The sequence below is a fragment of the Dendrobates tinctorius genome, unplaced genomic scaffold (assembly GCF_039654945.1).
Source record: "Dendrobates tinctorius isolate UK_male_01 unplaced genomic scaffold, ASM3965494v1 ptg000062l, whole genome shotgun sequence".
Lineage (NCBI taxonomy): Eukaryota > Metazoa > Chordata > Amphibia > Anura > Dendrobatidae > Dendrobates > Dendrobates tinctorius.
In genome coordinates, this window is record NW_027361730.1 from 30,643,225 (window position 1) to 30,656,238 (window position 13,014).

The 13,014-nt window shown below is 42.8% G+C and overlaps 1 protein-coding gene across 1 annotated transcript in view; it reads right to left on the reverse strand.

Annotated features, from left to right (window-relative positions):
• SEMA7A (semaphorin 7A (JohnMiltonHagen blood group)) overlaps positions 1-10,039 on the reverse strand; it is a 60,028-nt gene extending 49,989 nt beyond the window's left edge. Inside the window, exon 1 of the mRNA XM_073579473.1 lies at positions 9,864-10,039. Coding sequence (XP_073435574.1) covers positions 9,864-9,960 — 97 coding nt within the window. The 5' untranslated portion in view covers positions 9,961-10,039. The remainder of the gene's footprint in view (positions 1-9,863) is intronic.
• Between the last annotated feature and the right edge of the window lie 2,975 nt (positions 10,040-13,014).

The following is a 13,014-nucleotide window of genomic DNA, read 5'->3' on the forward strand; positions in this document are numbered from 1 at the left end:
GTTATCAGATGTGTATAGAGGTGTTACCTGTCATTGTAATCCTGCAGAAAATACTTCCTGACAGATCAGTCTAAAAAAGTCTCAGTGATCAATGTGAAAACTGCAAGATTACTTTTTTAATAAAGATCATGATATGAAAAAAAAGTTTCAATTTTTTTTAAAAAATACATGTAACATAAAAACCTGATTTAAACAATAGGTCATTCTCTGATGATAGCTTCCTTTTAAAACAAAGTAACATTTTTGCACAACATCCTTCACAGACAAGGTTTTATTTGCAAGCTACACCTGGTTTTCTTTTACTTCCCCATTCAGATGAGGCCTGGTTGGGCACATAGAGAAGTAGCACTTTAGTGATAGGGACAACCAACCCCATTTAGGAAAACCATTAGGGTGGGATGGCTTTTACAGCAATAATGGCATTTATGTGCGTTCATGCAGATTGTGCGGTCGAATTGTGTATGTCTATGTCTACATGACAGTTACAGATAGACACAAAGCACATTTTGGTGGAGCTGGGAGAAACTAGTGTGAAAACGCCAAAAGTCATAACATTTTTGCACAACTCTGAGTTGCACAAACTTTTTACAACTTTTCATAGTAATTGAAGACGCAGTTCTGGCATAATTGCTTTGAGGAATTGGGGCCCTATATTGATGTCAGACCAAAAAAGGTAATAAACACCCCAAACGGAGAAATCTAAAATCACGTATAATCAGAATATCAAAACCATTGGATAGAAAATGGTACTATATAATCAGCACAGAAAAACTATGAATATATGTATACTAGCTGAAGAGCCCAGCGCTGCCCGGGCATAGTAACTAACTACGGTTAGATATAATAAATTTTAATGATTATATCTATATATATAAAGCCGAGTGTAGAGCCCCGCCCACTCCGCATAGCCACATTCACTATAATATCCCACATCATCCTGTCAGCTGGAGCTACCAGACTACTACCCCTAATATCCCACATCGTCCCATCAGCCAGAGCCACCGGACTACTACCCCTAATATCCCACATCATCCTGTCAAAGCCACTGGACTACTACTCCTAATATCCCACATCATCCTGTCAAAGCCACTGGACTACTACTCCTAATATCCCACATCATCCTGTCAAAGCCGCCGGACTACCACTCCTAATATCCCACATCATCCCATCAGCCAGAGCTACCGGACTACTACTCCTAATATCCCACATCATCCCGTCAGCCAGAGCCACCGGACTACTACCCCTAATTTCCCACATCATCCTGTCAAAGCCACCGGACTACTACTCCTAATATCCCACATCATCCCATCAGCCAGAGCCACTGGACAACTACCACTACTACCACTAATATCCCACATCATCCCGTCACAGCCGCCAGACTACTACCCCTAATAACCCACATCATCCCATCAGTCAGAGCGACTGGACAACTACCACTAATATCCCACATCATCCCGTCAGAGCCACCGGACTACTACCCCTAATATCCCACATCATCCCATCAGCCAAAGCCACCGAACTACTATCCCTAATATCCCACATCGTCCCATCAGCCAGAGCCACCGGACTACTACCCCTAATATCCCACATGATACCATCAGCCTGGGGTCAGAACCAGAGCGCTGAGTGGAACGGTCCTAACTTCCATACTGGGGATCCCTTTAAGAGAGGCCTGGCGTCAAATCCAGAGCGCTGAGTGGATTTGCCCTGACTTCCATACCAACGATCCCTTTAATAGAAGCCTGGGGTGAGAATCAAAGCGCTGAGGGATTTACCCTAACTTCCATACCGGAGATCCCTTTAAGAGAGGCCTGGGATCAGTACCAAAGTGCAGAGTGGATTTGCCCTATCTTCCATACTGGAGATCCCTATAAGAGAGGCCTAGGGTCAGTACCAAAGCGCAGAGTGGATTTGCCCTCACTTCCATACCAATGATCCCTTTAAGAGGGGCCTTGGGTCAGAACCAGAGCGCTGAGTGTATTTGCCCTTACTTGCATACCAATGATCCCTTTAATAGAACCCTGGGGTCAGAATCAAAGCACTGAGGGATTTGCCCTAACTTCCATGCAGGAGATCCCTTTAAGACAGCCTGGGGTCAGTACCAAAGCGCAGAGTGGATTTACCCTAACTTCCATACCAATGATCCCTTTAAGAGACCCTGGGGTCAGAACCACAGAGCTGAGTGGATCGGTCCTAACTTCCATACCGGGGATCCCTTTAAGAGAGGCCTGGGGTCAAAACCAAAGCGCTGGATGGATTTGCTCTGACTTCCATACCAATGATCCGAGATGTGCCTGTAGGATGGAGGATGTGTGATGGTATATGGGCAAAGGAGGGGGGATTCATTTCTGTCATGTGCTCTCTGCTCCTTTTTGGAGGGCAGACAATGGCTGGGAGCTTATGTTCCCAGTGATGCCAGATTTCTCCCACCATGTCAGTGTCTGCTGAGGTGCTGTCAAATGGAAAAACTTGCTCTTAGCAACCAATCACAGATCAGCTTCTTTTAACCAGCTCTGGTGAAATGAGAGATGCTTAGTGATTAGTTGCAAGGAAAACTGTTTTTCATAGCAACCAATCATAGCTCAGCTTCTTTTGATCAGCTATGGTGAAATGAAAGATGCTTTGTGATTGGTTGGTGATACACACATACATACATTCAGTTTTATATATATAGATATAGCGACAGTTAGTGCTTGATGTTTTTTACCCGTCTCGGGTCTGTTTCAAATTATCGCTATGGGAAAAGTGAAAATAAAATAAAAATAAGTGTGCTGTACAGTATATACAATGAATAAAGTGACATGGTACAAAGTATCAAAATCCAGAAAAAATGGAAATAATATACAAAAGTGGAATACACATAGAGGTAAAGCTACATGAGTCTTCACCTTAATAGAGACCAGACAAATAAAATGATATAGAAGGCATCAGAAGGCTAATGAAGAACATCAGATTATCAATGGGGGTAGAACAGGAAAGAGAATAACTGCAATCTAAGGAGTTGTGCTCTAGTCATAGGGAAGGAGGTACGTGGAGGGTATGAAGGCATAGATTAGGGTAGAGGGGTGCAGAGGTATTGGTACTAGATTTAAGAGATAATAGTAATAAAGACATAAGGAAGGCTGCAGGAGTAGTGAGAATAATGGGGCGGAAAGGTAAAGCAATGGGTGTAGTGTTAATAAGTATAGAGGGTAGAGGAAGACTAGACAGGAATGGGTAAGCATGAAGAAGGCTCATTGCAGTAAGATTAGTAGCCATATTACAGTAAAAGGAATGGCATGTCAGTTGTAGGGGAGGAGAAATGTGGGGGGGTATGAGAATTGGGATAATGGGGTGTAGAGGTATTGGTATTGGATGTCAGAGATTGTACTAATTAGAGAAGGGTACTAGAATATTGAGAATAAAGAGATGGTAGTAAGTAGTGTTGAGCATTCCGATACCGCAAGTATCGGGTATCGGCCGATACTTGCTGTATCGGAATTCTGATACCGACTTCCGATATTTTTTCAATATCGGAATTCGGCATCGGAATCGGAAGTTCAGTTGATTGACGGCCTGACGTCATCATGATGCGCGGTGTGTGCGCATCATGATGCGCCGTCATTTCGGGCCTTCCGGGGGTCTCTGCCGGCCTGCCGGGGGGCTGTGCCGGCCTGCCGGGGGGCTGTGTGGACTGCCCGGGGTCTGTACCGGCCTGCCGGGGGGCTGTGCCGGCCTGCCGGTGGTCTGTGCACCCTGTGGGGGGCTGTGCCGGCCTGCCGGGGGGCTGTGCTGATGTCCGGGGGTCTGTGCAAGCATCGTCCGATGGGACTACAAGTCCCATCGGGCGATGCCTGCTACCATGACAGTGATTGACACATTAGCCAATGATGGGACAGTAGTAGTCCCATCATCCGGCTAATGTGTTAAATGTTAAAAAAAAAAAAAAAAAATACTACATACATACTACATGCATGCTACATACATACTACATGCTACATACATACTACATATATACTACATACATACTACATACATGCTACATACATACTACATGCATGCTACATACATACTACATATATACTACATACATGCTACATACATACTGCATGCTACATACATACTACATACATACTACATACATACTACATGCATGCTACATACATACTACATGCTACATACATACTACATATATACTACATACATACTACATACATACTACATGCATGCTACATACATACTACATGCTACATACATACTACATGCATGCTACATACATACTACATATATACTACATACATGCTACATACATACTGCATGCTACATACATACTACATACATACTACATACATACTACATGCATGCTACATACATACTACATATATACTACATGCATGCTACATACATACTACATGCTACATACATACTACATATATACTACATACATACTACATACATGCTACATACATACTGCATGCTACATACATACTACATACATACTACATACATACTACATGCATGCTACATACATACTACATGCATGCTACATGCATGCTACATGCATGCTACATACATACTACATGCTACATACATACCACATACATACTACATACATACTACATACTACATATATACTACATGCATGCTACATACATACTACATGCTACATACATACCACATACATACTACATACATACTACATACATACTACATGCTACATACATACTACATATATACTACATGCATGCTACATACATACATGCTACATACATACCACATACATACTACATACATACTACATACATACTACATGCTACATACATACTACATATATACTACATACATGCTACATACATACTACATGCTACATACATACCACATACATACTACATACATGCTACATATATACTACATGCATGCTACATACATACTACATATATACTACATGCATGCTACATACATACTACATGCTACATGCATGCTACATACATACTACATACATACTACATGCTACATACATACCACATATATACTACATACATACAATACATTCATACAATACATACATAGACATACAGTACATATAACATAGAGTAACATACTTACCAATACTTGTCACATTGTTCCCCGAAGCCATTGTCTTTTCCGGAATAAATATTAACATAACAAACCACAAAAATACTCACCCACGATCCGAAGCAGTCCACGAGTGTGTCCCACGACGATCTTGGGTAGAGAACTGCAGCATCAGATGATGCTGCCGTTCTCTACGGGCTGCAGGAATCCAATGACGGAAGGTAGGTATCCTTCCGCACTGTATTCCTCCGCCACTTAAAAAAAAAAAGTCCCTAGTCTCACTTTATGCCATTGCTGTGTGGGAATTTCCCACGCAGCAATGGCATAAAGTGAGACTAGGGACTTTTTTTTTTTTTAAGTGGCGGAGGAATACAGTGCGGAAGGATACCTACCTTCCGTCATTGGATTCCTGCAGCCCGTAGAGAACGGCAGCAACAGCTGATGCTGCAGTTCTCTACCCAAGATCGTCGTGGGACACACTCGTGGACTGCTTCGGATCGTGGGTGAGTATTTTTGTGGTTTGTTATGTTAATATTTATTCCGGAAAAGACAATGGCTTCGGGGAACAATGTGACAAGTATTGGTAAGTATGTTACTCTATGTTATATGTACTGTATGTCTATGTATGTATTGTATGAATGTATTGTATGTATGTAGTATATATGTGGTATGTATGTAGCATGTAGTATGTATGTAGCATGCATGTAGCGTGTAGTATGTATGTAGCATGCATGTAGTATGTATGTAGCATGCATGTAGTATATATGTAGCATGTATGTAGTATGTATGTGGTATGTATGTAGCATGTAGTATGTATGTAGCATGTATGTAGTATATATGTAGTATGTATGTAGCATGTAGTATGTATGTAGTATGTATGTATGTGGTATGTATGTAGCATGTAGTATGTATGTAGCATGCATGTAGTATATATGTAGTATGTAGTATGTATGTAGTATGTATGTGGTATGTATGTAGCATGTAGTATGCATGTAGCATGCATGTAGCATGCATGTAGTATGTATGTAGCATGCATGTAGTATGTATGTAGCATGCATGTAGTATGTATGTAGTATGTATGTAGTATGTAGTATGTATGTAGTATGTATGTGGTATGTATGTAGCATGTAGTATGTATGTAGCATGCATGTAGTATATATGTAGTATGTAGTATGTATGTAGTATGTATGTGGTATGTATGTAGCATGTAGTATGTATGTAGCATGCATGTAGCATGCATGTAGTATGTATGTAGCATGCATGTAGTATGTATGTAGCATGCATGTAGTATGTATGTAGCATGCATGTAGTATGTATGTAGCATGCAGTATGTATGTAGCATGTATGTAGCATGTATGTAGTATATATGTAGTATGTATGTAGCATGTAGTATGTATGTAGCATGCATGTAGTATATATGTAGTATGTATGTAGCATGCATGTAGTATGTATGTAGTATGTATGTAGTATGTATGTAGCATGCAGTATGTATGTAGCATGCATGTAGTATGTATGTAGTATGTATGTAGCATGTATGTAGTATATATGTAGTATGTATGTAGCATGCATGTAGTATGTATGTAGCATGTAGTATGCATGTAGCATGTATGTAGTATGTATGTAGTATATATGTAGTATGTATGTAGCATGTAGTATGTATGTAGCATGCATGTAGTATGTATGTAGTATTTTTTTTTTTTTTTTTTTTTTTAACATTTAACACATTAGCCGGATGATGGGACTACTACTGTCCCATCATTGGCTAATGTGTCAATCACTGTCATGGTAGCAGGCATCGCCCGATGGGACTTGTAGTCCCATCGGACGATGCCTGCACAGACCCCCGGAGCCTGCACAGCCCCCCGGCAGGCCGGCACAGCCCCCCGGCAGGCCGGCACAGCCCCCCGGCAGGCCGGCACAGCCCCCCGGAGCCTGCACAGCCCCCCGGCAGGCCGGCACAGCCCCCCGGCAGGCCGGCACAGCCCCCCGGAGCCTGCACAGACCACCGGCAGGCCGGCACAGACCACCGGAGCCTGCACAGACCCCCTGGCAGGCCGGCACAGCCCCCCGAAAGGCCCGTACAGACCCCAGAGAGGCTGTACAAGGGCAGGAAAGGGTTTTTCTTATTCCGATACCGGAAGTCCCATAGACTTGAATGGGACTTCCGGTATCGGAATCGGCGATACCGATACTTTTTTTAAAGATCGGCCGATACCATCCGATACGATACTTTGAAGTATCGGACGGTATCGCTCAACTCTAGTAGTAAGTGAAAATCTGCAAATAAAATACATATTTACTACAAGAGAGTAGACGTTGCAGATTTCTAAATAACATCACAGGTCAGTTTTTGCAGCATAAAAAAGCACAGTGATCTGAGATTATATAAATTCCATCCATTTTGCTGGAAATATAATACTCTGCATTTTTTTGTGCACAAAAATACGTGGAAAAATGCACCAAATAGTAATTATGGTAACTTAGCTCTAGAGCAGGGGTGGGGAACCTTATTTCTGCCAAGGCCCATTTGTATACTTATACCTTCCTTCGGGGGCCGCACAAATCACATGCTACGGCTAAGTTCACACTTGCGTATGGCTGGTCTGTGGATGGCTGCATACGTCCTCCCTTAAGCTCCGACTACGCTTAGCCTACTTCCGCATGCATCCTGCATTGTCCTGCATACCTATCTTTAACATTGGGTACGCAGGGGTATGTCCCTGCATACCCAATGTTAAAGATAGATGCAGGACAACGCAGGACACATGCGGAAGTAGGCGAACCATAGGCGGAGCTTAAGGAAGAACGTACGCAGCCATCCACAGACCAGCCATACGCAAGTGTGAACATAGCCTAAGGCTGGTTTCACATTAGCGCTTTTTAAGCGCACGCACGGCCGGGGGTAGCTCCGCCCCGAGCCGGCTCTCTGCCCGGCGTGCCCGCCCCTTGCTTGTAGCGCCGCCTCCTAGCGCACAGCGGCGCCTGCGATCGGCGCACCCTATCTTTAGCATAGGGTGCGCAGATCGTGCGCAGGCCGTGCGCTAGTTGCGCTTTGACCTGCGCTGCGCACTTTTGACGGTGCGCCGTGCGTGCCAAAATCCGAAAAGTTTGATTTTGGCGCGCACGGCCCATCGTCAACAGTGCTCAGCGCAGGTCAAAGCGCAACTAGCGCACGGCCTGCGCACGATCTGCGCACCCTATGCTAAAGATAGGGTGCGCCGATCGCAGGCGCTGCTGTGCGCTAGGAGGCGGCGCTACAAGCAAGGGGCGGGCACGCCGGGCAGAGAGCCGGCTCGGGGGCGGAGCTACCCCCGGCCGTGCGTGCGCTTAAAAAGCGCTAATGTGAAACCAGCCTAATTCAGTCCAGAAAGTATGTCCTGATGCTGGCACTGGGGTCAAGGCCTAATCTTTCATTGCACATGCCTCAGCATTCAGTAGTGAACACTGCGTGTGCGTGCTTACAGAGCAAGAAGAGATTAATAGGCCTGCGGGCATCAAAGTACAGCTGCCGGCCCCAGCACTGTGATCCCCGGGAATCTGCCCTAGGGTCGGATTAAAGGTCATCGAGGGCTGTAAATGACCCGCAGGCCTGAGGTTCCCCACCCCTGCTCTAGCGGGAGGGGGGACCGAGCCTCCTTGCAATAATAAGCCCTAATAGAAATGGGTTTCACAAATCGAACAAATCATTAGTGAACTATGTAAAGGCATGTTTTTATCCAACATTATACAGTGCATGCAACTGTTAAATAGCCTACTGAAAATTAGTCCATGCACTGCAGTTTTGCAAATAATCATTTACAAATTGCACAGGTTTTTAAGGAAACTGTCCATTCTGAAATTAAGCTCACATACTAAAACATAAGCATAAAAATGTACTTGTTTGGCACATCTACGTTGTCAACGTCCACAAATTCCATAAAATTGATCACTTTTTTTGCCCAGCCCGTAAAAATTTTTGAAGAAACTTATTCAGATTATTTTGACTGTAATTATCATCATTTCACAGATTACAGTGAATTCAGTTGATGTCTCCATATCAGAATTATTGGCTGCAGACAAGGATCACTTAAAATCATAATGATTTACTATGGTTTCCCAATGTGTTGGTAAAAGATTCTGCCCATGAGTTTTTTGATAAGCTGTCCAGAAAATATAAGTACATATTGTGATATCACATTTTAGGAAATGAAAGCGAATGCAAATATAATAAACAAATGTGTTTTACGCTGATATTACTGGTGACAGCTCAGAATTTCCCTGAAAAATCTTACAATAAAAAAACATGAGTTTCACAGCATCATTGCCACATAATTGAAAAAGATCAAAAAGTCCTTTTATAATAGGAACGGAAACTATTAAACTGCAAAAATGTTGAAATGTGAGTTGCAATAAGAGAAATATTAGTAAACTATAAAGAAGAACTAGAAGAATCACGCTCAATTCTAGAGAAAAGCCCGAAGCATGAGCTGAATTAGCCCCCACAGCCATTTACAGTAAGGGGATAACACGATGGTAGCATTACCAGATTACTATTTTACAACCATCTGGTCCCCATGGTCAGTATTACTATAATGACATCATCCTTACAGAAAACTACTCTCTGATCATTTGTAGCATTCTATTCTCGCCACACTACACAGTTACCGATAAAATCAATTTACTAAAAATGTGAATTTGAAACTGGCCCTATCATGTAAGCCATTCCATGTATTCAACAGCCACAGATTTGCATCCAGCCTTCAGTGTATTTCCAGCGACTGGGCCAGACCCAGGCTCATCTAACAGTGTGAAGCCCAGACGCCACTCACCTTGAACACTTGTGTGGGTTATTCTTGGATCCCTCCATGCGTTAGCAAGACAAAGCATAGAGAAGAGAACCAGGGGCACAGCTACGTACAGCTTCATGGTGGAGAACTAAATGCATAAATGAGGAAGGAGGACATTCGGTAAGCCAGATGGATGTACATGTAGATGCAGCTGCCCCCCTCTGGTGTTCAGCGAGCGAATACTACTCAGAATAAACTGAATGTGAAGATTCGAACCAAAAAAAAAGACAAAAGAATCCAAAAGTCTCAAGCCGCAAAATAAATAGGGCTTCTGATATCATGAGGAAATCCAATAAGTGGAGCCATATCCACAATAAAGAGAGTTTTTTTTATAAACAATATCAAATTTTATTGCACATATACAGTCATATGTAAAAGTTTGGGCACCCCTATTGATGTTAACCTTTTTTCTTTATAACAATTTTGGTTTTTGCGACAGCTATTTCAGTTTCATATATCTAATAACTGATGGACTCAGTTTTATTTCTGGATTCAAATGAGGTTTATTGCACTAACAGAAAATGTGCAATCTGCATTTAAACAAAATTTGACCGGTGCAAAAGTATGGGCACCCTTATCATTTTCTTGATTTGAACACTCTTAACTATTTTTTACTGACTTTCTGAAGCACTAAATTGGTTTTGTAACCTCATTGAGCTTTGAACTTCATAGCCAGGTGTATCAAATCATGAGAAAAGGTATTTAAGGTGGCCACTTGCAAGTAGTTCTCCTATTTGATTCTCCTATGAAGAGTGGCATCATGGGCTCCTCAAAACAACTCTCAAATGATCTGAAAACAAAGATTATTCAACATAGCTTTTCAGGGGAAGGATACAAAAAGTTGTCTCAGAGATTTAACCTGTCAGTTTCCACTGTGAGGAACATAGTAAGGAAATGGAAGAACACAGGTACAGTTCTTGTTAAGCCCAGAAGTGGCAGGCCAAGAAAAATATCAGAAAGACAGAGAAGAAGAATGGTGGGAACAGTCAAGGACAATCCACAGACCACCTCCAAAGACCTGCAGCATCATCTTGCTGCAGATGGTGTCACTGTGCATCGGTCAACAATACAGCGCACTTTGCACAAGGAGAAGCTGTATGGGAGAGTGATGCGAAAGAAGCCGTTTCTGCAAGCACGCCACAAACAGAGTCGCCTGAGGTATGCAAAAGCACATTTGGACAAGCCAGTTACATTTTGGAAGAAGGTCCTGTGGACTGATGAAACAAAGATTGAGTTGTTTGGTCATACAAAAAGGCGTTATGCACGGAGGCTAAAAAACACAGCATTCCAAGAAAAACACTTGCTATCCACAGTAAAATTTGGTGGAGGTTCCATCATGCTTTGGGGCTGTGTGGACAATGTCGGCACCGGGAATCTTGTTAAAGTTGAGGGTCGCATGGATTCAACTCAGTATCAGCAGATTCTTGACAATAATGTGCAAGAATCAGTGACGAAGTTGAAGTTACGCAGGGGATGGATAATTCAGCAAGACAATGATCCAAAACACCGCTCCAAATCTACTCAGGCATTCATGCAGAGGAACAATTACAATGTTCTGGAACGGCCATCCCAGTCCCCAGACCTGAATATCATTGAACATCTGTGGGATGATTTGAAGCGGGCTGTGCATGCTCAGCGACCATCAAACTTAACTGAACTGGAATTGTTTTGTAAACAGGAATGGTCACAAATACCTTCATCCAGGATCCAGGAACTCATTAATAGCTACAGGAAGCGACTAGAGGCTGTGATTTTTGCAAAAGGAGGATCTACGAAATATTAATGTCACTTTTATATTGAGGTGCCCATACTTTTGCACCCGTCAAATTTTGTTTAAATGCAGATTGCACATTTTCTGTTAGTACAATAAACCTCATTTGAATCCAGAAATATAACTGAGTCCATCCGTTATTAGATATATGAAACTGAAATAGCTGTTGCAAAAACTAAAATTGTTATAAAGAAAAAAGGCTAACATTAATAGGGGTGCCCAAACTTTTACATATGACTGTATATAATAAAGACATATACAGTGTAAATAGTGAGGTAGATAAAGTAGCAGCTAAGAGATACTGGCAAAATAAAGATGGAAATATAGTGCCAGACAGAAAAACGTCTCAGGGTGAAAATCTGCAAAAAAGCCAGGATGATAGCAACAACAACTCTGAATATAGTTATAAAATTAATCATGTGCAAAGATGGGGACAATCTACTGAAAAATAACAACTGATAAGTTGATAATCATAAACTAAAGGGGGTTTTATACATAGCGATATCGCTAGCGATATCGCTATAACGTCACCGATTTTGTGACGTTATAGCGATATCACTATGTGTGATACTTACCTCCGACCGGCTCCCCCGCTGTCCATCGCTGATCGCACGAGAATGTCCGGCTCCATTTCTCGTCGTCAGCTTCCTCTTCCTACTGGGCTTCCTGCTGGCGCCGACGAGCGACGCGTGGAGGCGGGCGGGAGAACGTCAGGATCGCTGTGTGTGAAAGGTGAGTATCGTGCGCTGCGTCGCTGCTGCATCGCTGTGAGATCTTTCTGTATGAAAGCTCACTAGCGATCATTTAGCGATGCACCAGCGATCCTGACCGGGTCGGATCGCTGGTCGGATCGCTGGTGCATCGCTAAATGTAAAGGGGCCTTTAAGTAGACAGTGTTATCTCAACATGCTCGACTTATTCCAAATAAAGCTTATAATAGCAATGTAATTCCACAATAAATATAACAGCTATTATCTCAATATGCTCCATGATAAGGTCAAAAGTCAGGTAAAGTTGAGAATAACCCCCAGTCAGAAGCAATATACATCACTATATCAGGTAGTAAGTGCTGGTGCCCGGAGAGTTTTATATCTTTAAAGGTAAATTACCTTGTGACATGGTCCTGGGTAGGTGCAGAGACGCTCGTGAGATGCGCTAAAGCCCCGACGCGCGTTTCACCGCCCTCGGTTTCATCAGGAGGCGTGGTTAAAAAGTAGGGGACATGCAGTTTATATGGAGTGAGTTAGGATATGTCAGCCAATCGGCGCACTACCTGACATGGTGTCCCGACCCAGGGAGGAACGAGCAGGTGCGCGCCAAGCATGATGGGAGGGAGGACGTGCGTCATCACCCATCATCACC